This window comes from Pseudopipra pipra, chromosome 1 (assembly GCF_036250125.1).
Source record: "Pseudopipra pipra isolate bDixPip1 chromosome 1, bDixPip1.hap1, whole genome shotgun sequence".
In the NCBI taxonomy this organism is placed as follows: domain Eukaryota; kingdom Metazoa; phylum Chordata; class Aves; order Passeriformes; family Pipridae; genus Pseudopipra; species Pseudopipra pipra.
In genome coordinates, this window is record NC_087549.1 from 60458809 (window position 1) to 60485599 (window position 26791).

General features: G+C 35.4%; 1 protein-coding gene across 5 annotated transcripts in view; it reads left to right on the plus strand.

Moving 5' to 3' along the window:
* The window catches only part of ZNF236 (zinc finger protein 236), a 70672-nt gene that overhangs the window by 17995 nt on the left and 25886 nt on the right, over nucleotides 1–26791 (plus strand). For 4 of the 5 annotated variants that reach the window (XM_064658286.1, XM_064658250.1, XM_064658277.1 and 1 more), the window contains exons 6-18: nucleotides 2177–2349; nucleotides 5013–5159; nucleotides 7024–7095; nucleotides 10000–10203; nucleotides 11329–11557; nucleotides 13023–13295; nucleotides 15542–15745; nucleotides 18179–18323; nucleotides 18959–19219; nucleotides 19479–19729; nucleotides 20401–20502; nucleotides 25380–25531; nucleotides 26664–26770. In XM_064658286.1, the coding sequence (XP_064514356.1) occupies nucleotides 2177–2349; nucleotides 5013–5159; nucleotides 7024–7095; nucleotides 10000–10203; nucleotides 11329–11557; nucleotides 13023–13295; nucleotides 15542–15745; nucleotides 18179–18323; nucleotides 18959–19219; nucleotides 19479–19729; nucleotides 20401–20502; nucleotides 25380–25531; nucleotides 26664–26770 (2320 nt within the window). The remainder of the gene's footprint in view (nucleotides 1–2176; nucleotides 2350–5012; nucleotides 5160–7023; nucleotides 7096–9999; nucleotides 10204–11328; nucleotides 11558–13022; nucleotides 13296–15541; nucleotides 15746–18178; nucleotides 18324–18958; nucleotides 19220–19478; nucleotides 19730–20400; nucleotides 20503–25379; nucleotides 25532–26663; nucleotides 26771–26791) is intronic. The other variant, XM_064658268.1, reaches the window with a different exon arrangement.

Sequence of the window (26791 nt, forward strand, 5' to 3'; positions counted from 1 at the left end):
ACAAATACCCAAAAAAAGGTCAGCGAAAATTGAGTATTTTGGAGTCTTGACTGTATTTGATACATTATTTTAGCTTATTCTAGTTGAAATTAAAGAAACAAGGTTATAGTTGGTTAAGGATGCTTCTTCAAAGCTTCAGAAAGTTCAAGGCTATTAATGGTTCTTTAGAAGAATAAAAAGACATTTGTCTACTGGGAAGCCAGAGACAGAAAATGCAGTCCCAATCTGCACATGACAGTAGATAATTTGAAGTTCCAAGTAGCTAGCAAATGCTCATTTAATTTGTGAATTACTTTATTATTCTAAACCTGCAGACAATCTGTGTGGTATTCAGTTGCTTGAGGTACTGTAACTATGTAGGAAAGGACAACTCTACTGTAAAGAATTTAGAATCCCCAAGTTTTTAATTGTTGAAAGAGCCTGTCTGTGCTACATGTGCAGCATTACATTCGTGTCTTAATTTGCAATACTATTTTTTGTTTGTAACTAGTCATTTCAAGCACTTACACCCTTTTGGGAAAAAAATTAAGTCTCAGAGACTGCAATTCCCATACTAATAACTAAGTAATAAGCCCCTCATTCCACCTCTCAATCTGTGTTTTATTAAGTTATACTTGAGGAGTACAGAAATTCCACATTTCCACAGTGGAATTAAGATTTAGTTTCTATAATGAGATTTACTTAAATAGGCACACTTAACCTGAAGCAATACTTCTCTGTGTCCACCAGCTCTTAGTGGAAGCTAAGCCTTTTACCTATGAAAACCCAGCAGGAATTTTGTCATTGTATTTCAAGATGTGAATCAATGTTCTTTGTCTTAAAAACTAAACAGATCTTAAAGCATCTTCAAAACCCATAAGCAGCAGAACAGAAAATATATATTCCTTCAGTGAGTTAAATGCTTGTAATCTATTTCAAAAAATAGCTGCCTTTATTCCAGACAACGTGAATTTAATTAAGAATTAATAAGTGTAAAGTAGATGTAATTACAGCTATATAACTAGAAGTCATGTAAAAATATTTATTACAGCTGCTTTAATGTACATTATCTTTAGTGCATGGTAGTACTTACTGGTGTAGCAGACATAATGTACAGAATGCTTGTAATGGTTTTGCTAAAGAAATTTGCAAAGGCAGTGTTTTCAAGGTCTTGGAGTTACCTCAGCTAGACTATTTAATTAAAAGGAAAAAAGGGTAATACTGAGTTCATAGCAGAAGTTCCCAGTAGTCAATTAAAACACGTTTATAAGAAACTGAAATTTATTCTTAGTATCTGTATGTTTAAAATATGTAGCATTGTAATCTGTTTACGCACTTCTCTTATGTTCTGTCACCTACAATTTCTGCGCAGTTTTTCATGCCTAATCTGTGAATGTACAAATAACTGGAAGAATGCGCAACACTGAGATCACCAAAATTGGGAAATTGTGGCAGAGCATTCCTGTAGCAGTATTGCCTAGTTTTTGTTTAATGTTCAATAGCAATATGAGCATTCAGAGTCTTAAAATTATCTTCTGAGTGGGATTGTATGATATCTCATATAATGTTTTATTGCACATTTTCAGTAGATGGTTGTAAAGAGTGAACGGCTGTTAATATTTATTGGGGAGTGGGAACCATAGGCCATCTTCTACAGTGTTACTGTAAGACTTTTTGATTTTTAAACTAAAGGTTAAATTTTTGATACTTATTTATTACTGTCCATTTACCCTCTGGTCCCTCTGTTTCAGTGGAGATATTCTATACAATTTGGTATACAAGAGTGATGTATGTGGGTTTGTTGTTTCTTTTCTTCCCCCCCCCTTTTTTTTTCCTCCAGTGATTTTGCATAACAGTTTCTGAGATCTTCCAAACCACAAGTCGAGATAATCCATTCTAAATAATTGCTTTGTATAGATTTCCTTCATTTTAACCATTTTAACTGATAATCATCAGCTAGTTCACAAAACTTTTTCATAAGGCTACATTGTCATCAGAGTAGGTGCTGAGGTTGGTGGCTGAGGTAAACAATTTTCCTTGAAAACCCACTAATAAAATGTGTTTGCATGTATGTACAGATGTCTCCAGGCAAGGTTGTATTTTAGCTGCTACAATTTTTCTTTTAAATACAGGAAACTGCTAACGCTTATTGGAAGCTCCTTATGCTCCTCTTCCTTCTCTTCCCTTTCCCTTGCAGGTGAAAGACCATTCAAATGCAGCGAGTGTGGGAAAGCCTTTAACCAGAAGGGAGCTCTGCAGACTCACATGATCAAGCACACAGGGGAGAAGCCCCACGCCTGTGCCTTTTGTCCCGCAGCCTTTTCCCAGAAAGGCAATCTGCAGTCGCACATACAGCGAGTGCATTCGGAGGTAAATACAGTTAATTATGCCTTGGTACTGACATGTCCTGTTCAATTGTTGCTGTTCCTGTGTGCTCCAGTGCTGTCTGCAGCCAGTATAGATTTACTGCTGTAGTCTAGATTGGAGTTTGCTGGTTTGACCAGCGAGCTTTCCTAAATTGCTTGATCTGAATAAATGTGTACTTAGGAAAAGTAGCAAAACCTTCATTGGCCATTGTGTTTTCAGTACATCTAGAGATTAGAAAGTAGTGGATTTAGGTGTATAAAAATGTACCTATGTCTGTCCTGGGAGAATGAGGACTAGATTCAGATGAAAGTAAGCCAAAAGCATCAAAGCAGAAAATGGTGAAAAATTTCAAGGCCAAACCCACTAACTCCATCGTAGAGCTTACTTGCCATTTGTCTTTGAAGTATATGTCTTACAGCCTTTTTCAGGAGTTTTTTGGTTACAGGTAGAAGAAAATTGCGGAATAAGATAAAATTTGTTGTCTCAGATCTCTTTATACCTGTTGTTCTTCTCTGTGATAGACAGGTTTTTAGATTCAAAAGGTGCTGCTATGATAAAGTAATGCAATCTTCTGAGCAACATAGGCTGTGCAACTTTGTTCAGTAATTTCCTTACTGACTTTAGTAATTTTTGGTTGGAAATACCCATAGAAAGGGACCTAGTTTTGATTTGTAAGGTATGAAGTAATAGAGGCAGCTTTTTTTGCATTTTTTCTTTTTCATGGGTGCAGAATAGCATATCTGTTCTCACTCTTCCCCTAACTCTGTCCAAGATTTGTGTTCCCATTTTCCATTTTTGTGTTACAACGGTAGATATTTTGGGGATTTTTTTTTTACTAAGGATTTTTTAGCGTGTTAGTTTCTTCCTTTTAGGATGTGCCTTAGTATATGGATATGTCTTAGTAGTTTGTATTACACTTGATTATATTAAATCATACAACTTTGAGTCCTGTGTCCAGTTCTGGGCCCTTCAGTTCAGGAAGGACATTGAGGTGCTGGAGCGAGTCCAGAGAAGGACAGTGAGGCATGTGAAGGATCTGGAGCACAGGTCCTATGAGGAGTGCCTGAGGGAGCTGGGATTGTTTAGCCTGGAGAAGAAGAGGCTCGGGGGGACCTTATCACTCTCTACAACTACTTGTAAGGAGGTCGTAGCCAGGTGGGGTTGGTCTCTTCTCCCAGGTAACTAGGGATAGAACAAGGGGACATAGCCTCAAGCTGTACCAGGGGAGGTTTAGGTTGGATATTAGGAAGAGTTCTGTCACAGAAAGGGTGATTAGGCATTGGAATGGGGTTTCCATTGAAGTCGCCATACCTAGAGGTGTTTAAGGAAGACTGAACATGGCACTTAGTGCCATAGTCTGGTTGACAGGATGGTGTTTGGTCATTAAGGTTAGACTTGAGGATCTCAAAGGTCTTTTCCAACCTGATTGATTCTGTATCTTTGTGTGACTAGTCGTTTTCAGAGTTCACAGCTCTCTGTATGTGATAGCTTTTGCTACATAAAAAAATACATCGACATTGATTTCATTGATTACATAATTTACATTTACTTTTTCCAAACCAGATTGTTAGGGATGAAGTAAAAAATATTTTTTACTTTTTTCTCTGTTACTCAGTTTTTCTGTAAGAAAGAAATAAGCTGTGGGATAAGGTGCTTTAAATAAAATTCTACCTCTTGATCACATCCTATGCTTCTGTGGTCCTGAGCCTACATTTTAGCTTTGGGTAATTTATTGATTTTTTTTTTAAATTTTTTTTTCTTTCTTGGTCTTGCTGTGTTTTCTTCAAGCATGCATGGAATTCTATGAATTCTTTGTTTTATCCTGAGACAATTACAAAATAACAGGTGATAATGAATTACAGGCTGTTCTCATTTTATAAGGCTACAACTCTGTTGAGTTGTAGCAGTATTTTATTACTTGATATCTCTTTTTGAAAGTCTTGTTAGCAGGTCAATGTCAAAAAATACAAAATACCATACTATATTGCAAGTACTTCAGTGTGTTTTCTTTTGAATACTTTGTTGCTCCCTTTATATTGCAAGTCCTACACTGGCTATTACTGCTGTGATAGACTGAGAAGGGGAAGTGAGGAAGGTTGAACTCTGCAAATTTAGCTGTTTTAATTACCTTAACGCCTTGGTCTGAAAGTCCCAAACAAATTGCTGCTGGTCACTTTCTTATTCTGTGTGTTTTAATTCAGTTCAAACTACATATTAAACTTCCCTGCCCTTCACTGTGTTGGTTTTGTCTGCATTTTTTTGTCTTTGTATTTCAGAGCGACCTTTTGTGTTATGTACGATGTTTCATCTTCTGACACATCTTAATTGATAAAGTTGCATTTCAGTTTTGCTTCTAAGTGTGGAACAGTAGGAAATTGTAAAGAGGGAGAAGTCTGCAGTATCATTTGCCACATGACATTTGTTGTGCTGTCTGGTGCTTCCAAACGTTGAGAAGTGGTAATAGGCAGTTATAGTCATGCACGTAGATTACAGTTGATTTGATATCCAAGATATACCAGATTAATTTCATCAGTAACTTGAAAAAATTAACCATTACTCTCATAATCCCACAGTATATTTATTATATGGATAAATAATGAAACATATACTTGGTAAATGTGGGGAAAAATTACTTAAGTTTTTTGTGGTTTTTTTTTTTCTTTAAGGTGAAGAATGGCCCTACATACAACTGTACAGAATGTAGCTGTGTCTTCAAAAGCTTGGGTAGTTTAAATACACATATCAGCAAGATGCACATGGGTGGTCAACAGAATTCTGCGAGTGCTTCAACAGATGTATCTCATGTTACAGCAGTAAGTTTTGTTTGGTATATTTTGAAAATGCCTTTGAGAGTTTAATCAGGTCTATATCTTAATTCCGATAATTCTTTGGATAGGTTAGAACTTCTAGACCTGTAGCTTCTTTTGTCTTTTTCATGTTTTGTGTGATTTCTGGTATTAATTTTCAGGATTAAATGTTGGGAAAATGTAAATTGGCAAAGTATATGCAAAAAAGGATTTACAATTTGAGGATTTGGTTGAAAATACAACAGTTCAATTCTAAAACTAAGTAAAATATAATTCTGGTCCTTACAGATTATGTTAGCCTCCCAGATAATATAAAATTAATGGGGAAGTTTAAATGTAACAGTGAAATTTAGAACTATTGAAATAATGTATTAGTTGCCACACATTTTCAGAAATTGTTTTATAAATCTAGTCCATATAAATACATAGTGGATCATTCTGTGTGTTTCTGGTAATTTGTTTTAAATGTTAGCTTCTTACATGGCAGATTATAAAGCAAAACTATAGCTTTATTGCAAGTACTGAATGTTTTTCTTTCTTTACCCAGATACAACTAAAATTCAGAAAATGCTTCTGATTTCAGAAGACTATTCTATTTTTTGAGCCAGTGCATATTTAATTTATCATAGTACTCTTTTTTCTTTGAATAGAACTGCCTTTTCTACCTTTATTCCACTCTGTTTTGCTTAATTCCCGACTTTAATGTTCAATGGGTCACAAACAAGACCAGTCTTCAAAGAGGAGGGTTAAAATTTGAAGTCTCAACTTCATTATGCAGCTGTATCTTGTTGAAAACAACTGTCTAGTAATGTTGTTTGGAGCACCGTTTTTTTAGATGCCATTTCCTTCTTCATGTTAATTAATTAAAAAAAGGCTAATGTGGCCTATTTGCTTGCAAATACTTATGTTCTCTGTGTCTTTTTGTGCATTTCTGCATTCACAAGCCTAATCTTAAAAGCAGGATGGTAGAGAATTTCTTTATACTACCTCATGTTTGTTTTCCCCGGCTAACTGTGTTCTTATTGTTTTGTTTTGCTTAAATATTTTGTATTTGCCTAGCATATTGATATTACAGCAGTGTGTTGTTATCTTTGCTGCATACTTCTCTGCTTCCATGAAACAGTATAGCAAATACGCCTCCATGCAATAATATAAGCAAAGAGAGAGAAGGGAGAAAAAGTCTCTCTCTAAAAAGAGATGTCAAGAAGTTTAACAAGGGAGACCAGAGATAATAAATGTGGCAGTTGCAAATCAGAGAGCATTATGCTTTTTATTTGCAACTTCTTATCTGAAACTGCAGATACTTAATTATTTGTATTTTTTTATTGCTTTAGAAAGCTGGCACATTATTAGGTTAGTGCTAGCATTCTTTGATTAGAACTGGCCTTCATTCTGCTCAAAACTTGCAGAGCTGCTTTAACAACAAATCTCCAGTATAATTATTCTATTCTGAAGTTTGCAATAGGCTCTGTCATCCCTTGTTATGTACCTGGGGATAGGCAATGATTATGTCCTTATTAAGTACACATTCCAAAAGCTGAAGTTTCCTGAAAAGCTGTGCTACCAAAGAATGCACTCTTGTGTGGTACATGAGTACATCTTGTAAATTATGGTTACTGTAAGGCTGTTATTTTTCTTTTTCTGGATCAGTACTTATAGCTAAGGTATTGGTTTCTGTAACTTGTGTTTATTTAATGTATATAAACTATTTAATGTATATAAACTGTGGTGATTTTGTGTACTTTTGTTTCTCTCAGTCTCAGTTCATTTTTCTGGGAAAATGAACGGTACCACTTTTCTGCATTACATTAGTCATGTTTTTCTTCTTTTTGACAAAGGTTTAAAATACTTTATTTTCATTTTTTTGTAGGACCCTGTCACCCAGCCTTTAACAACATCCCCTGCTAATCTTTTGCAACCTGTTGATAACAAATGGAAGAATGTAAGTGTAAAGTTTTTGTCACATTTGTGTGTCAAGACTAGAAGTGGGAGAAACTTTACAGAATTCTGTAAATTTTCATTTAACTGGTGAAAAATGATATGCAGTGATCCTCTATGATAAGTTGACCAGCTAACATGTGAAGAGAAGCTCTTTAGTGAATGCAGCTGGTTATGTAGAGACAGAATAGGCCTTGAATGGATTGTATTCCCTCATTTGTTTACACAGTCATGATTTTGCATATAATTCTGTTCAATAGCTCTTCAAAATGGAGCCAAACACTCTTCTGTATAAAAGGACCAGAAGCAAGTAAGGACTCTTAAAAATATTGGATTGTCCTGCCCCTCTGCCTTTACTTTGCATGGATACCATGGTTTGGGTTAGAGGAAAGGAGTTGTGTTCATAATGGTTGAGCTGGTTGGAATTTGGACAGCAGTGGAACTGTGGGGTTCAGGACGAGCTGTGGAGCTGGGGTAGGAGGATGCAGGACTGACTTTCTGGAACCCCAGAGCAAATATCTGTGATGTACAGGCAGGTCTGTATGTGCCGATCCCACTGAGAATGCTGACATGTTTTTTTGCAGCTATATAGCATCTTGTTTGTCACCTATTGATTGCAGCATGGTATCTTAGTGACAGACATCTGACTTACAGTCTTCCTTTCCCCAGTTCAGCTACTGATTATCTTCTGATATGCTAGAATCCATGAAACCAAGAACTAGGAAATATGGCATTACTGCTTTAAAGTCATTATAAACAGTCCACTCACTTTCTTTTATCTTTTACTGTAAATTCATTATTCCAGGACCACTTAACTTATGGCTGGACAGAACTGATGTGAACTAATTGGTTACAAATATTTGTTGTATTAAATAATTATACTATCTCCTTGTGAGATTTTAAAAATATTGAAATAGCTTTTCTTCAAAAGTTTAAGTAATTTTTTCTTTTTTTTTTTTTAAATCAGTTGAAATTAAATTTCAAGTCTTGCATGGTCTCCCGCATTTCTCCAGATGGGAATTAGGCCCTTGTGTCAGGGTGTCATATTCTCTGGTTCCCTGTACTTGATGAAGCATGCAAGGTTTTTTCCTAGTGAGAGGTATGAGTTGGAAGCAGTAGATCCCATTGCCTCCTCCTCCCAGAATTGCCTGAAATTGCCAGGCATCTTTCCAGCCACTCTGTTCCCAGCCTGTTGCAGTACATGGGGTTCTTGTGACCCAAGTGCAGGACCCAGCACTTGGCCTTGTTAAACCACATGCAACTGGCCTCTGCACATCGATCTGGCCTGTCCAGATCCACTGCTGTCTATTCTCTGTATTTCCTTCTGCAATTTTTGCTGTTTTCACTTGCTTGTTTATATTGTTCACTGTCATGAACTGTCTTCAGTAACACAGGGGAAATCAAAGCCATCAAAATTCTTAAAACATGCTATCACGTATTTTATTATTGAAGAGATTCAGGGTACATTAGCTACTCTGCCCAACAGATAAAATACTTCAGGGTGACTTGATCTGCTGTTTTGAAGAAGAAGGAGAAATCTATAATCTCATTAACAGAGAAAAGAAAAATAATTTTGAGGGTTGAGGCTAGACAAATTGACACTTTGAAATAAAGTATGGAATTTTAGTGTGGATAGTTTACTATTGGAGCCACATGTTAAAGTTGAATGGTAACAGAAAAAGTTACCACAATTAACTGCTTGATTTAAAGAACTGCTCTAATTTTTGTACAGTTACTATACTTGAAGGAGTAATTCACTCAGAGCAGTCACGTGGTCTGTGTTACACAGCAGATCAGACAAACCAAGGGTCATCAAAAGATCCACTATTCCAGTTGAACAACTCTGGAATTACGGAGCAGTAATAAAACACTTCATTTTCTATTCTGTCTTTAAAATGGGGTGTTAAAATGAGACCTAGAAAGGGTCTTCTGAAACTTTTTGTAATGAACAGCATATATTAATAATAATGGTAAAAAACTTCATATGTGTGCATATGTGTATATTATTATTCAAAAAATGTAACCTCCATGAGATTGTATATAAACTGCTGTATAATACACAGAACACACTGGCTAAATACATGTAATACTGTAATTTTCATGTTGAAGATGTTGTTGAGCAGTTCCTTCATTAAAAATTATTTTTTCTCTTGTTACAAGGAAGAGAAGTTTAGAAATGAAGGTGAAAAAGAGTCTTTATTTCCTATTTAAAAAATAAATACCAAGGCTTTACATCACTTTTTTTTCTTCATATTTTTTGCTAAGGTAGCCTAAGATACAATTATCAAATCAAAGATTAAGAAATTACATTTTTAAACTTCAGGTTTATGTAGTATTTTTACAGAGCCTGATGCCTATTTAAATGTTCAGAGTATAAAGAGATTCTTCTAAAGCTAAGAAGTTTTGAAGGTTGAAAGTTGAAGGGGAAAAGTTGGTAGTTTGTTCTGAAAAGTTTTGATTTCATATAGAAAAAATCCCAACTAATAAATGGTTATTTTTTTCCAAAGGACCTGCTTGAGATAAATGTGAACTTTGAAAAGACAACCATGTCAATGCTGTTTATTTGTTTTGGAATTACTTTTCATGTGGCCTCTACATGTGGAATTCTGTAATTGATGCATGTGTTTTGTAAACTGGTTGAAGGTTTAGTAGTTTAATAAATTTAATTAAAGCTGTGAGCTTACAATTTAAAGTTTGATAAGGACTCCAAAAAAGAGATATACAGAAGCAATTCTTTAGTGGAGTGAGCAAACCTTGAATGACAGCTCTGTATAATCCTTATGTCTTACACAAAGAGACATCTTTGTAGTGGACAGTTAACAAACATTTCAGATAAGGGACCTGGACAGGTGAGTTCATAATATATACTTTTCATCTTCCTTTACAAATGCACTGCTGTGTATTTCAGGCCACACATTTTCGGTCTCCACTTCTTCAACAGACAGAAAACCAGGTGTCTCCAGCTGCTGCTCACCAGGGTCAGCAGGCTGTCACTGATGTCATTCAGCAGCTCCTTGAGTTATCAGAACCAGGTCCTGTAGAAAATAACCAACCTCAACAACCTGGTCAACAGCTCAACATTGCGGTGGGAATCAGTAGAGATATTTTGCAGGTAAGAGTTCAGTGTGAGAGTAGCTTTACATTTTGGCGGTTTCTTTCTCATATTGTAGTGAAAATGATTCTGAGTATTTTCAATTATAGCATTCCTTATGCATTTCTAAATCATTTATCAGTAAAGAAAAAAGTGTAAGGATCTACTGAATGGGTATGGAATGCACCAAGATGCCTTTTTGTATAATAATGCAAAAGAAGGGTTATAAAAATTGGTTATATGGCCTAGAAGAAAGCTTTAAGCGTACACACCCATACATGAATATTTTTATTGATCACTTTAGCTTTTTTTTTTTTTCCTGTTGCCTAGAAGCAGCTTGTGGCATGTCCTTAGGTAATGCCATGCTTAAATCATGATGACATTTAAGAGGGGGAAAATATTTTTGTCTGGCTAAAAAATGAGAATGTATACATGGCCTTTACCCTGTTCTAATTAATAAGGGCTATTTGACTATTTCCTATTTGTGCAAGAAATTTTTTTCCGAGGTCAGTTTTTCCTAAACTATTAGATTCTGTCCTTGATATATCTGGCAGTAGGAGACGCTGTGTAACAGAAGAGAGGCAGGCCGGTGAATCAGCTGTGTGTGCTTGTTGTGCAGCCTGCACCACATAAAGGCACAAGCAGAATGGGACCGGGCAGAGAATAATATTCTTTAATATTAGCTGTAACCTGCTAACCTTGAAGATATCTTTTTATCTCTAGCCTTTTAAGTACCATTTAAATTTCTTTTTGGAAGACCCAAATATTACATGTGCGGGTTCACCATGTAACCTGTGGTGAGTTCTGTAATGTCTGGAGTGTGATGTGTAGTTGCAGAAAATAATGTGATACATAACTATTATCCTGATAGCTGTTTAAACAAAAAATGTTGTTTCCTAAAAGGCAGCTGTCGGCAAATGAATAACTGCTGGAAATGCAACTTAAAATCTTAACAGACAATCAGAAGTCAGTGTTGTGTAATAATGTGTTTGTAGGTTTGAAATCTAGCTGAAATTCTGTGAGAATGAGACTTCTAATTCTTTTAAATATATTTGCATTATATCTTCCAAGGAGTTGTTTGAGAAAAGTTGGGGTAACTGTGGAATGTTTCTTTCTTAATCTAGAAGTTTTTTTGTTCTTTTTTAGCAAGCTTTAGAGAACAGTGGGTTGTCTTCAATTCCTGTCTCTGCACATTCTACTGACTGCAGCCAGGCTAAAACTGCTGGACCCCAGGATCAGAACCCAGATGTCCCAACTCTCTCAAATCATCAAGCTGATTCTAATAATGCAGAACAAGATAAGGACCAAGAGAGTACAGATAAACAAGATAAAAAAGAAAAAAAGTTTATTAAGAAAAAATCACCATTTTTGCCTGGTAATGTTGCCACTGCTTTCTACTTGTGCTGTAAAGACTGTAGTATTTATGTTTATGGCTTTATAAAGGGATTCCCCAAAATGTATTGTGGATCAGTGATGAACTTTATTGCTCTTATCTCAAACACAGTGTAAGATATGAACAATAGTATCTGTAACAGATTATACAAGCAATAATGCTTCATGTCACCTGTCTCTGGAATAACAGTACTGATGTGATATTGTCACCATAAATATGTGTTGATATTCTACTTCCCTACTGTGTTGTGTATGTGCAAGCCTGGGTTTTGTCTATGTGTGCTTAAATGCAATTTCATTTTCAAGATTGCTCAAGCTTTATGGCTGCTAGAAGATTGTTCCAAGTAAAGCCATCATACTTTAATGGCTTGCCTGGTAGAGACAGCACTACAAGAAGCCATTAAGCTCTGTTTGTAGTATCTTCATAGATACACTGATGTTGCTTTTTCTTTTGCGAGGGACGAGGGATGCAGGAATTGATCCAGAGTCAAAAATTCAGCTTGTTCAGCCTAACTGTGGTAAAAATCAACATTAACATTTTCCTCTGGTAATAAGTATTTTGTTGCTTGTGTATAACCTTAATAACTCTCTAGCTCTGGCTGCAAATAAAAAAGTCACTGCTGTACAGTCAAACACTTTCACAGGTCAAAACCTTTGTTTTTTGATAAAGTATTATGACCTCAGTGTATTGACATGGTTTACAGGAAAAAACCCACTATGTAAACAGATTTAAATGAGCAAGTATTGGATATTGAACAACATATATAAATAAAAACCACTTGATAGGATTTAGAAGGGGTTTTTTGTTTGTTTGTTTGTTTTTTGTTGTTGTTGTTGTTGTGAAAAAGCATCCTGTTGCCTTAGGATAGAGCTTAGGGTTCTTGGATCATAAAACAGCTTTTGTGAAAAAAAAACCTAGCCTTAAATTTTAAATCTATCAGAAGGGCTTGTTGTGCAATTTTTGTTCCTTTAGAAGCTTGCAAAAGGTAATATAAGTCTGAATTTGCAGAAGAGAGGGTTGTGCTAAGTATCTCCTCCAGTTAGATAAGTGTTTAGTACTTGAAATAATTTGGTGTGGTTACGGTTGAAGACTTAGTCATTGTTGGATAATTTTGTTAGATATAGTATTTATAAGTTAACTGGTGTATTATGTTGCATTGCAACTACATTCTACATTTTTAAGTGGCATAGAAACTACATTGATTGAATTTCAAGAGGAATATCTTGGGTTTTGTTTTTGTCATTCCAGCCCATCACCATTTTTGTGAAGCAGAATGTATCTGATAGAGAAGTTAGTCATCTACAAACTGTATTGTGATGGCATCTATTTCACAAAAAGTTTTGTTTGTGTAGTTTGATTGCTTTGTATAATGATGTCAGCGTAGTGGGATTTTTGAAGAATTGTTAAAAGGTTTAAAGCACATTCATTTTGATATTCCTTATTTTAGGTTCTATACGCGAAGAAAATGGAATAAGGTGGCATGTTTGTCCGTATTGCTCTAAAGAATTTAAAAAACCAAGTGATCTAGTGCGCCACATTCGCATTCATACCCACGAGAAGCCATTCAAGTGTCCCCAGTGTTTCCGCGCCTTTGCAGTTAAGAGTACTCTAACAGCGCACATAAAAACACACACTGGCATCAAAGCTTTCAAGTGCCAATTTTGTATGAAAAGCTTTTCCACCTCAGGGAGTTTAAAAGTTCACATTCGTCTACATACAGGTAAGGATTCAAAATTGTTTTCCTTATTTTCCATGATGTGGATGAAACCTTGAATGAAAAAAGACAATGTGAAATGTATAAGTTATAGACGTGTCTATCATGTCATTGTTATTTATCAGAGAACGTATAATTTTTAGTGTCTTGTATGATGAGTAATTTTTTGTCATAACTTTCTAGTGTTTCATGTCTTTGAGACTCTAACAAAACCCGTGGGCATTTGGTTTTCTGATGATGAGTCAACTGTTGTTCCTTTTTAATATCACTATTGTGAGTGTATTTAATTGTGCTTTTTAAAGAGTCATCGTCTTTCATATTTACTCTGCATTTTCCCTCCCCTTCCCTACACTTTTTGATAATTTCACTATGTCACTCAGGACTCTTTGGTTACTTCCCATTTTATCTTCAGCACTGAGGTGTTGCTTGATGTCTTCACCAGCTTACCTAGTGGGACGGGGGAGACCTCCAGGCCTCAGGCTGCTAGCCCCATTACCTTCGAGGTGAATGCTCTTCCCCCCTGACCCCGGCACGTGGCCGGCAACCCTGCAAGGAGCCTACACAGACCACCAGGGAGGGACGGACGAAAGAGAGAGTTTATTGTGGGGAAGGGGTTTATAAAGCTTTTAGGAGGGTCAAAGGGAAACCAATCACAAGTTCAGGGTCACACAGAAAAAACCAATCAGGTAAAGGGTCAACAGCCAATAGGAAGGGGTTAACAAGGACCAATGAGAAACACCTCAGGACACCTTCCCAGGACACCTTGTATGAGAGACAAGTCCCCCACAGGGGGTGTTGGGAGGAAGAGGCAATGACCTTGCAGAAAATACAAAAAGCCATTTTGAAACATGTTTAAACCACATTAAAAACTTCTGTTTCTATAGCATTTGAACTATTTTCTTCTTTTTCTTCACTAGTCCATCTCTGACAGGACTTCTTCCATCCTGCATATGGCAAATCCATTGCCACACTTAACTGTTTTCAGTATCTTACACTGCATATCCTAAAACTCCTCTGTTCACATGGTCCTTGTTTACATCATACACGATGTCCTCAATATCTGTTTTTCTGTGGCTGAACTATTCTCTCCATAGAGAAAAATGAATTTTCTGCATTTGGTGGACAACCTAGTTGTCTTCCACTTTTCTTATTCTGCTGAATAATGTTTCAACAAGATAAGCTCATAAACGTGCTGCTCTTTCCTTTCATTCCTGTTTATGTAATTACCTTCTGCAAAAGTGTCATTCATTGACAAGGTGCATTTGGTGTTCAATGTGTTTTATAGTTCGATGCATTTAATCCATGAAATAACAATGTTCAGTTCTTCTGCAGAAAGTTTTTCACTTTGTTTTTTTTTTTGTAAACTTGCAAACCAGCATTTTTTTCTTCTTGTTTAAAGTTAGCCTTACTTTATAGAAAAACTCAGACTCATTCAGAGAGGCAGAAGCACTATGTGGCTTGGAAAATAGGTAGTCCATTGTTTATGGAACTGCTCTGTGGTTTCATATGATGTACTAGCTACTGTATTTTGAAGTACATTTTTGTACATGTTTTCCACCTGTGATTTTATCAAGCTTTCTTTATAATACCCGGTCGTGTTTCCTAGCCTTTTTAAGTCACAAGATTTCCCCTTGAACAAAAGCTGAAAGTAGTTCAACCTTGCCTGTCTTTGTAACTTATTAAGTTCTCCAGTATCCTTTTCAAGGAGAGATTTCTATGGGATTTTGCGTTACAGAAGTCTTTCTTTGGTATTTCCAGTTGGCATGCTTTTTGGACTGCCGTCAAACAGTGTTGACATTTTCAGAGGCTGATCTTGAATTTCTTTAATTTTGTCACATGACTGTTCCTCTGTTTTATCCTATTATATATAACACATTTGCCTGTGTGTTTGCTGATTCCTTTTTCTCACAGTTTTTTAAAAGTTTGTTTTGGAAGGACTTTTACCTGGTACCTGCAATTCTTAGGATAGCTTCTGGAACATTTGAAAATTGCTGTCACTTTTGCATCATTCAGTTTCTTGATAACAAACTGATTTAAGTCATTGTGTTTCAATCAGTTAGAAGTTCAGCAATTTAATTGTTACTTTTGATTGGGTTTCATCAATCTGTTTTGAAAACCTATTTAAGAGTAGACACTGTAATAGAAAACAAAGAAGCAAATACAGAAAAGAGAATCAGTTATCTAAAGCTACATTTCTAGATTGATGGAAATAAAATCCCAGACTAATCTTTTTTCTTTTTAATCTTTTGCAGGTGTTAGACCTTTTGCTTGTCCTCATTGTGACAAAAAGTTTAGAACATCGGGCCATCAGAAAACTCATATCACTTCACATTTTAAACATACTGAACTAAGAAAGCTGCGACATCAACGTAAACCTGCAAAAGTTCGAGTAGGAAAGTCGAGTGGTCCAGTACCAGACATTCCTTTGCAAGAGCCCATACTCATAACTGATTTAGGTAAGGAGCAAGTAAATCTGTACTCTCTTGAAATTTGGATTTCACTGGAATATAAAAGTCACAGTTCAATCAAGCAGACATTCAGAGCTTACTCATAAAGGTGCACTTTGAAATAATAAATAATCAGAAACAATCAGGCTTCAGAAAAGTGCCATATTTTATACTTTGGTTGCACTAAAATTAATAAGAAGGATATTTGTTATTTACAATGAAATTGTATAATCCTTACTGGAAAAAAAAAGTGTGTTTTTACATTAGGAGAGGAGTTTAATTTAACTAATAATACACTTCTTTATAAAATGTTCCCATTTGGATTTGTTTTGCTGACATGCGATGTCCAGAGTAGCACCAATTTTAACTATTCTAACAGTTCAGAGAAATGTTTCATTTATCTGAGTTGAACAGGTTAAGTAAATAGTTTGGGAGTGTTTTATTAGAAATCAGTTATTTATATAATATAGTTATTTCTGATTTATTATGTATCTTATTGGAAATTTCTGCAGACTAGAACCATTGTAACCTGGTATACGGTCATAAGTTAGTCAGCTATAGTTCATTTAAAGAGTTAATTGAATTATTCTAATCTTGTAAGATCAAAAATAAATTTGAGAGTAAATATTTGTCATATGGAGTTTCTCCTCTTCTGATTTGTAATACTTGTGTCATCTCCTGTATACTACTGCTAAATATCACTAAAGAAGAATGCCAGAAGTAATTTTAAAAGTAGGGTTTTGGGTTTGGATTTGGTGGGTTTTTTTTGGTTTGTGGTTTGTGTTTTGGGGGTTGTTGTTGGGATTTTTTGGAGGTGGTTTTGGTTTATTTTGGTAGGAGTTTTCTTAACAGAACATGACTCTACTACACTAACTGAGTTAGTTGGGGAAGGCAAAGCAAGTTTTGGCATTTACATATATATAAATATATATATGTATAACATACATGTAAAAACACTTTCAAGTCTGAGAGATATAGTTTTTGGTTTTTATTGTTGCCATCTCTTCTTAAAATTGAGAGAATTCTCTCTCCTTTTCTTCTGCTCTTTTCAGTTACATTTGAAATTTAGCAGAAACCATTCAGGCTTTCCTTTATGAATATGGAACATAACAAGCTAGATGAAGCAGTCTGAAGAAGGAAAATACAATATAAATGGCTTTTGTGGTGAATATTTAGGACCATTAAGAGATCTTTTTGTATATTTGCTGAAACTTTTCATCATTCCATCAGCCATTGTATTATTAGTATTGTGATGGGTACTTCTGAGGTCACAGTTGTGTGAATGATGATGAGTTGGTTTACTTGAGAAGTCTGCTATTATCCCCATTCTGTCATGATGTTTGGGGTTATACCCTTCTGTTGATTGCTTCTGAGACAGCCTACTGCACTAACATTTCAATGAAACTTTGAATGGTGGGTTGCAGGGGACCTTAAAGATCACCTATTTCCAGTCTCCCTGTAATGGGCAGGGAAACCTTCCACTAGACCAGGCTGATCAACACCTTGTCCAACTTGACCTTGAACACTTCCAGGGATGGGGCATCCACAACTTCCCTAGGCAACCTGTTCCAGTTAATCACTACCCTCACTAACATCTAATCTAAACCTATCTTCCTTCAGCTTAAAGTCATTACCCCCTGTCATATAGTGATATGCCCTTTAAAAAAGTCCCTACCCATGTCTCTTGTCCAGCCCTCTTTAGGTACAAAAGACTGCTATAAAGTCTCCCTGAAACCTTATCTTCTCCAGACTGAACAAGTCCAACTCTCTCAACCAACTGGACATTTAGTAGTGGGAACTTCCAACTGAATTTCCAAAATGACACCTGAGTGACTTCAGGGACCAGTGTGTAAAAAGCGTTTGTTTAAAAACATTGGTTTGAGGTTTTGGGGTTGTTTTTTTACAATAAGTTTTTGGAGGCACTCAGAGAATTAGCAAAATTGACTGATTAGCTGAAGTAGATGTATAAGTACAACAATTTTTAATGGACTACTTTTATCCTTTAAGTAAAGTCAGGTAATCATGGTGTTTTATACTTTCCATAAAATGCATATTATAGTTATAGTATACATCTGGGATACACTGATTAAATATCACTTGGTTAAGGTCGAGGTTGGAAGAAGAAGATATTATTGGATCAGCAGTGAATTCGTATCTGTCAACTTTTTAAAAAGTTAATGCTTATTTTGGACATGGGCACTCACTGTAATGAGGTGGACCTCTGGATAAAAGAAGAACTATCACTAAAATAGCATGTGCAGTGTAGTATATATAATGCTAAATAGATGTATGCATAATTTTAAATATGTGCTGGAAACATACACAGTCTTAATATTTTTGGATGCTCTTTCTTTGCAAATGCTAGCTCTTCAGACTACTGCAGCTTTGGATAACTTTACCAATTAATTTTTCTTTTTTTTGTGCATGTGTTTATGTGTGCAGGTCTTATCCAGCCAATCCCAAGGAATAGCCAGGTCTTCCAAAATTATTTTAACAGTAATTTTGTGAATAATGCAGAGAGACCATACAAGTGTTTTTATTGCCATCGAGCCTATAAAAAATCTTGTCATCTAAAACAACACATCAGGTAAAATAAACACAATGAAGAAAGGAAATGTGTGTAATATGAAGTTTATGGAAAAGCATGAAATTTATATAGTATTCACTGAGAAGACTTCTTTTTTCTTACCATCTCTTAAAACAGTGAACCAGTGGTAATTGATTTTTTTCTGTTAAAGTTGGAGGAAGCTTTGAACTAATTCATATCTGTATGTGGTCCTAGCAATGCAAGTGTTCGGTGTGCAGTTTAGTTTATTAACACTTGGACTGTTTTTTTCCTAAACTGTGTATAGAAAATAGCAAGCATTGCTTGTGAATTCTTGTGGTAATTTTGTAATTGCGTACTCCAGATTGTCTGCTTTGTATGTAACTCCTGGTTTCGAGAAGGAAAAATTTAGAATGGAGGAGAAGCAGTGGAGGTAACTAATCCAACCTTCTTTTGAAAAGAAAGGGTAGCTTGAAAATTAGATCAAATTGCAGTTTTACAGACAGTGAGCTTTGACGTTAAAGTTATTAAAGTTTTAATTTCTGGATTTTCTTAACTGAGGCTTCTTCCATCCATACAACTGTCACCTTAGTTTGGTTTATTTTGCTCATTTTAAGATTTAGTCCTTTAATACTTTGTAAATCAAACTGTTAAATCTTCTGCTTTCTCTTCAAAAGGTCGCATACTGGTGAAAAGCCATTTAAGTGCTCTCAGTGTGGAAGAGGTTTTGTGTCAGCTGGAGTTCTGAAAGCACATATTAGAACACACACTGGATTGAAAGCTTTCAAGTGTGTTGTATGCAATGGGGCCTTCACTACTGGTGGTAGCCTTAGGCGACATATGGGGATCCATAATGATCTTCGACCGTATATGTGTCCGTATTGTCAAAAGACATTCAAAACATCACTAAACTGTAAAAAACACATGAAGACTCATAGGTATGTTTACAATTTTTACATGAATCCTTCAATGTAGTTCAGTAGCTGTTCCTTAAAGATACTTGGAAAGGCAGCTTTGCTCTGTAACAAATGCATAAATTTGACTATGGATGTTTATTTATGGGTAGCAAACACATAGGTACCTTTTGAAGGTGTAGTAAATTATGGTGTATAATAAAAATAATAAATTTTTCACGTAAATAGTTACGGTAAGTGTCTAACTGAAACCACAACAAGGCTTTCTTACCTTTCTTTGCAGATATGAGCTTGCACAGCAACTTCAGCAGAATCAGCAGTCCTCTTCAATAGATGATTCTACAGTAGATCAGCAGAGCATTCATGTTTCTACACAGATGCAAGTGGAGATTCAAAGTGATGAGCTACAGCAGTCAGAAGCTGTTGCAACAGATCAGCAGGCTATTTTAGAGTTAGACCAGCAACCAGTAGTAGGCACAGAAGAAGCAGCACTAGAACAACAGTTGGCTGACCAACCTTTAGAGCAAGATGAGGGTGAGTATTTGAAATACAATTAGGTTTATAATGAGGTAAGTTTACAAGTTCTCAAATAATGGTTTCTTGACAAATTTCAGTCCTTTGGGTTTCAAGACAATGCAAGTAAACAAATAGAAAAATACAGGGAGTAAAGGCTAGCTACTTAAAGTATATTGTACAATTTCATTCATTGCTGTTTAGGTTTAGTGTTAAAATATAAAAAGATTGATTAAGATTTGCACTCTTTAGTAGTAGCAAACAAAACTACTAAACTAATATACAGAAAAATAGTACAAAATTTTAGCGCATCAGCTCTTATTAATAAAAAGCACTTCTGTATAGTCTACTTAGAAAGTAATGCTTGTGTTTTGAGGTGAGAGAATATGAAATATTTGATGTACTTATACATAATAGTGAAACAAAGTATTTTGGTTTTGCTTATTTGTTCTTTTTCATGGTGTAATGTTAGCAAGTACAACAGGGGAATATAAGTAAAGTGTGCTATAACCCAAGATTTAAATACTTGTTCAGCCCATAATTTTTTGCTTATTTTTAATGCAGTGCAAATTCAGTGACTATAAAATATAGGAGTTTGGAAACAACTGAAATATGCAGTTATTTACATCTTCTTGATATTTTTCTCTTTTCTTTTCTCCTCCCACCTTCTCCCCTTCCCTTCCCCACTTCAGATAGATTTGTGACATCCCAGCATGCTTTACAGGAAAACATCACTCAGTTTGAACAACAGGCTATAACACAGCAGCCATTTGATCAACAGGGCTTATCACAAGGTTAGTAATGAATAAAGGTTTTACAAAAGTAGTTTTTATAAATCTGACTTTTCAGCATAGCTATGATAAAGCACTTCTAAAGTAAGCACCTGCACTCAGAGTAACTGCAATGCAGAGGACTTGCAAAACAATTACTGTTTTGAAGCTATACTTGGTAGAATATTTTGAATACTTAAGTATAAATAGATTTTGCTTTTATGAGCCGATGTCTAGTCATTACAGTAGGGGTTTTATAGTCAGGCATTTCATATTCTTTCTTTGATTGTGTTTGAAATTGCTGTGGCAGTTTACACAAATTTCCCCCTAAATATGCATGCTCATAACCTGAAATGATCAGAAACACGGTAAGATTTGACTGAGTAGCTGTTTGGATTCATTTTGAAAAAAGACAGTGCAAAATGTAGTCATGTAAAAAATCATACTTTCAGCTCTCCACAGCAGTTTCCTTTTGTATTTTATAGAGCAATGTAAGTAACAAATTAAGAGATTGGAAGCATTTGAAAACTTTTTTTCCCTATAAAAGACAAAGAAATGTGTAAGGCTTATGTAGCCTGCAAATAATGAAGAAACGACTGCCTTTCTTTGCTTTTCAGAGCTGGATTTCTTGAATTGTTGCTTAGTATGAAGCTACTAATTTTGTTTGGGTTTGTTTTGAGGTTTTTATGGTGGTTGGGGTTTTTTTGGGGAGGGACAGGGTGGGCACGTGGAGTTCCTTACATGAGGAATGTTCAAGGGGTTTTCATTTGTTTTGGTTGGGAAGCATACCTCAGTGGCTGACCAGCTGACATAGTGTCATTTTAAGTTTTATAACGTCTTTTGTAAAAACTTAATTGACTTGGGTAAGTTGCATGATACTATGAGAAATAGCATAACTTTCTGATTTTAATTCTCTAGGTTGTGCTGCTTTGTATGTAAAGAAAAAAAATTAAAGTCTCCACCTTTATTAAACAAGACTGATCCAGGTCCTCTTAAAATCCTATGACGATTTTCATTGGTTACCTTTTACATTTTTTCAAATGAATGAAAAGAGACTACAGAAAAAAGTGCAGCCTTTAACTCTATGTTAATCTGAAGAGTGGTGGTTTTGTTTCCTTGTTAGTGGCTCCTTTGAATTTGAAAACCCAATATGTGAACATTGTTTTGTTATCTTATTTAAACTTCAGTTTTTACGTATGTGTATCTTCTCTATTAAATAAATATTGAATGATTTCTTGGGGAGGACAGAGACTCTTCTAGAACTCACAAAACAATTCTTTCATCGTCAGAAATCCAGACTGATCATCGGTACACTGTAGAATTGGTACAGAGAATCAGAACATTTGTGGTGTGGGCTTTTTAAAGTCTCGTTTGTATAAGATGTCTCCTATTCTACTTGGAATCTCATCCACAGATTCCCAACTCTTTGAAGTTTCCTTGAAGATCCTGGAGCCCTTCAAAATTTTTGAATTTCAGGTAGGTAAGCATTTGCGCGGATGCATGCGTTAAATTGGTCGACCCTCTCCCTATGTCTGCATCTGTGCTTCATGCTCCTAATTTCTTTTTCCTATCAGCTAGGCAGAACACTAAAGCTTAAGACACTATGTCTTTTTTATCCTTGGTATTTATAGGCTGTATTCTTGTTAAAATATTTTGGTTCAGTGTTTATTAATAAAACAATGTAGGAGTTATGAAAGATCTTTGATAGGTTTTTTGATTTCTCTTTTTTATTTTTTTTTTTTAAGAAAAAAAATCTTAGCATTTCAGCCAGATGAGACTGATTTCTAGGTCTGCACAGACCTGCCAGAACTTACTCTTTCAGGTTTGTTTGTAATACTTCTGTTGAATTTCTGGTTTGTTCAGATAGGTTTTCTTCTTGATGTGTTCAGACTTGTAAAGAAGTGCAGATCTTGTGAGGGTGCTGCTGTATCATAATCTATGATTCATTTGAGCTAGATTTGAAGACTGAGGAAAAGGACTTGTGTTCTTGGTAGTTTATGTGTTCAGGCATCTTCATTTCAAGACTTCTTAGTGATGTCAGAACAACCAAGTGTATCTTTCATATGAAATTGGTTTGGGGTTATTGAATAATATGTCACCAAATGTGTTTTCATATAAATTACATCACCTTTTCTTCCTTTAAAGTCTCCCTGTAAGCATGGTTGAATGATAATTCAAATAGTAGTGATAGGTGAGTGACCTTGAAAAACTACAAGAATTCCAAATGCTTCCAAATGTTATTCTGTAGCCCATAGAAATATACCTTTGCCACCAGACTGCTGTTTTGCTTTCCTAAGAAGTTGATCTGCAATCTTAGGACATTCTGATTTTTCAGTAACTATTTACGCACTGATTCCAGTCAGTACTGTTCAGCTGGTTGCAAAAGTTGCCTAAGAAGCAAGCCTGCAGAACATTTAATTGCTAAGCACTGGTCCCAGCTGAAATGCACATGTGCATGTAGATGTTGGTAATGTTAGAATTCGAAGGATCTGTCAGTAAAGATTTGAAGTTTTGTCTAAACTAAAATATTGTATTTGCTATGAGTATCATGGTGTTGTTTTCTCATTCTCATGTGCAAGACACATCTTTCCACTAGTAAACTGATTTCCAGAGTATTCTATTTTGCAATATGTTTTGTTAATATAGAAGACAATAGGTTGGGTGATGTCCGAAAGCCAAAAAAACCCCAAGCAACATAAATGATTACTTGTACTGAAAAATGCAAAATGCAATTCCAACTTTAGAAGACTTCATAGTCATAGTAAGAGACTCCCCTTATTATACAGAGCCTCAGATGTTCTCTGTTCTTTGAAGATTTATCAAAAGCTTCAGGGAAACAATATATAGCGATGAAAAAAAAAAAAAAGAGCAGAAAAAAAAAGGTTATGAAATTTATTTCTCTCTCAGACTGAATGTCTGATTTTTGGTGTTTGGTGGTGTGGGTTTTTTTAATGCTGTTCTGTAGAAATTTTATGGTGGTAGCAAATGCCTTTGAGCATGCTCAAGTTGTCAGATCTTTTTTGAGTGGAAAATGACCTTCATGTTAGGTGTTGGGCAAAATGGGAATGCATCAAATATATTCTTGTCACAGCTTTGGTCCATATTTATTTCAGAACTACTTTCAGAAGTAGTATTTCTTTCTTTTTGTCCTCAAATACCTCTACATTCAGAACTTTTCTTCTGAGCATTTTGTTGCACAGTCCTGGGAAATTTTTCAGGATGTCAATAATTGCTTTTATTTAAACACTGTGAAGCAAAACAGGTCATGGTATAGTAACTTCTTTTTTCCTTCTCAGCTAGTACAATTTACCTGCTGATTAAAAAAAGTTTCAGGTTTTTTAGGTAGCTGTTTCTCTGTACATTTAATAGTTATATCCTTTTTTTTTTTATGTAGGGCATAGAAGTGACGTCACTTTGCTTCAATTTCTTGAGTCTTGTTTTTTTCTGTATACTCATCTAGTGTAGTGGGAATGCCATTTTTCTATAAAGATACTTCTAAAATTTATTTGAAATGCATAAATTAGCAGCCCTTTTATCACTGCAAAACTTTCCATTGCTGTTCTTCAGGCTACTTTTTTATTTTGTCATTTCACTAAGTAATTGAGGTGCAAGGTTCAGCTTGTTGAATCCTTTTTTTTTTCTTGTAATCTTGTAGGATTACAAGTTGTAGGAGAGAAAATTATATAGAAATTGCAACGATAGATTTGGTGTCAAATTATGACCTGACTAATAATACTTTCAAGATTTGTTTACATTTCTGGGTTTTCATTCTATGATGTAAGCAATAGCATATGAGTAGGGTTTTTTCTTCTACTGATTACAGTATTCTTCTGGTGTGGAAAGGGTCTTTTGGGAAAATTTCTGCTTAAACTTAACACATCCAAGTTTCTGTTATACTGTAATTCAAAACATTCTTTAAGCATTGCTTTTTGGCCTTTGATGCTTTGGTCTTCCGATGTGGGTTTGTTTCTGCCCTTTTTTCATAATCTTCACCCTTTTTGTCCACTAAAGGCAAACTGCACAGAAGTACTAAAATTGTTGCCCATACCTTAATTACTGATACTTGTGGTTTCATTTTTTTCCACATTACATTGTGGGTTGTTTTTTTAGAAGTATTAGGACTTAAAAGGGTTGATAAAGGACATCTATAATAGCATTTAAAAACAATGCAATCTGAGCTATATTTCCCTGGCTCTGAATCATTGTTGCTATCATTTCATCCATTCATTTAGAAAAGGAGGTGATTAAGATCTGATATTTTGGGAGAACAGAACCAAATAAAAATTTCAGGTCTTTTTACTGGAAATGTGAATAAAAATATGTTTATTTTTTACTTTGCAGTTTGCCTTTGAGAGGCTCTACTTTACTATTATCTAAAGAGTGGGAATATGTGGAGGAGATCCAAAGTAGGAGAAAATGGGGTTACTTTATCAGAAACTGGAGTTCTCCTATTGGGTCATCTCCTCCACTCACCCGCCATCCTCCCCACTGAGCTTTGCATCCTTGTGATCGGCTTCCAGTGTAGTTAAGGGAGCGTGGTACCAACGTGGATAAAGGGAGATGGGTCAACCTGTTTGACACATGCATGCTTACATACAAGAAATTCAAAATTTCGATGGCTCTAAGGTAATTGTGGCACTACGAAGAAACTTCAAACAGTGTTTTTCTGTGGAGGAGATTTTCCAATAGAATTCCAGCTAATGGTAAGTAACCCTATTATGCATATTACGTAGATGCCAGAAACATTTGTGTCTTTTGACACTCAACAGTGAAGAATACAAGTATTACTATGTAGTAATACTACTTAACTTCTTTTCAAGGTAGTTTTCAGAGAAGTGTGGTGTTATTCAAAGTCCAATTCAGTGTATTTTCCAGGTTTGTGACTGTTTAATTTCTGGCAGGTTTTACAGTGAACGACAGCTACAATCAACAGACTCAATTTCCAGCTGTACAGCAGCTGCAGGATTCAAGCACACTTGAATCTCAGGCTCTTTCAACGAGTTACCATCCACCAGCCCTTCTTCAGGTTCCAAATACAGACACTATTAATGTAGTAAGTACTGCTAGAAGGCAGGCTTCATTGTTTTGTGTTCAGTGGTGAGTTTCTTTGCCCCATTTCATTGGTGGTAAGTAAAATAAGAAGTCAGAAAAGTTTCAGGATTTCTTTTCTAGATTGCTTATGTTTAGCAACTGGAAAACGGGGGTGGGAAGAGGATAAGTGACCTGATTACATGTTTCTAAAAAGAAATTGTATGTTTTGGTGTTCTAGACTTAAAAAAGGATATAATGCTGTAGAGTTGGATTGCACTGTTAAAACTGAGGAAAAAGACATAAAGTTATGAAATAATTGTACATTATCACACTATCTTTTGTCCTAATTCTTTGATTTCTATAGATATATATGATCAAACAATAAAAAAAAATTGCACATGTATAGTGGTCATTCATGGAGGTTGCATATCACAATGTGTGATGTTGTTCTTGTGTGGTTTTCATCTCGTTAAATTTGTAAAAGAACTCAATTGCTAAAAATACAGTTTAAATATAACTTTTTATGATGGTGGCAGCACCTAGCATGAAGACCACCTGTCGTAATGTACTTACCATGATGATCTGCATGAGTTATTGTCTCTTCAAGCTTGTTTGCGAGTTGCAAATGTCAGCCAGAGAACTAAAGTGGGGTTTAGGATCTGGAAGAGTTTGAGTAATTTCAACCTACAGGCTTTGGAGTTTCCTTCTCTTCAAATCTTAAAACGTGCTGTTGTTTTTAAGGATTATTCTATAGTGGCTTTTACGTACAGGAATGCTCAAAAAGTAGTGAAGTCTTCAGCAGCACTGTGTTTTGCTACTCAATGTTTAAAATGGCTTCTCTAGTTTTGAATTTAACTCCTCCAACATTAGAAAACCTAGACAAGTTAAATACGTTTTTGTGTAGATTCAGAGAAGTATAAATGCCCCACATTGTCTATTTATTCCAATACAGTAGGTGAACATTTTGGTGCCTGCCTTCTCACTATGAAAGAGCTAGGTGTCATATGGAACGCTTAGTTTCTTGTCAAAATTTATGAAAGCATAAATTTGATTACTGGTATTGACTGTAAATGCTGTAAATTTTTTGTTGCCTGTTTGTATGACTTTATTTCAGTATCGTGTTATTGAAATTTACTTGAGGCTTTGATTTTTAGACTACTCGCTTGATACAAGATCAGTCACCACAAGAAGAACTTGAATTGCATACCCAACGGCCTCATTTTCTTGAGGATAATGAAGATCAAAGTAGGCGTTCATATAGGTTTGTTACACTTCTATGTTC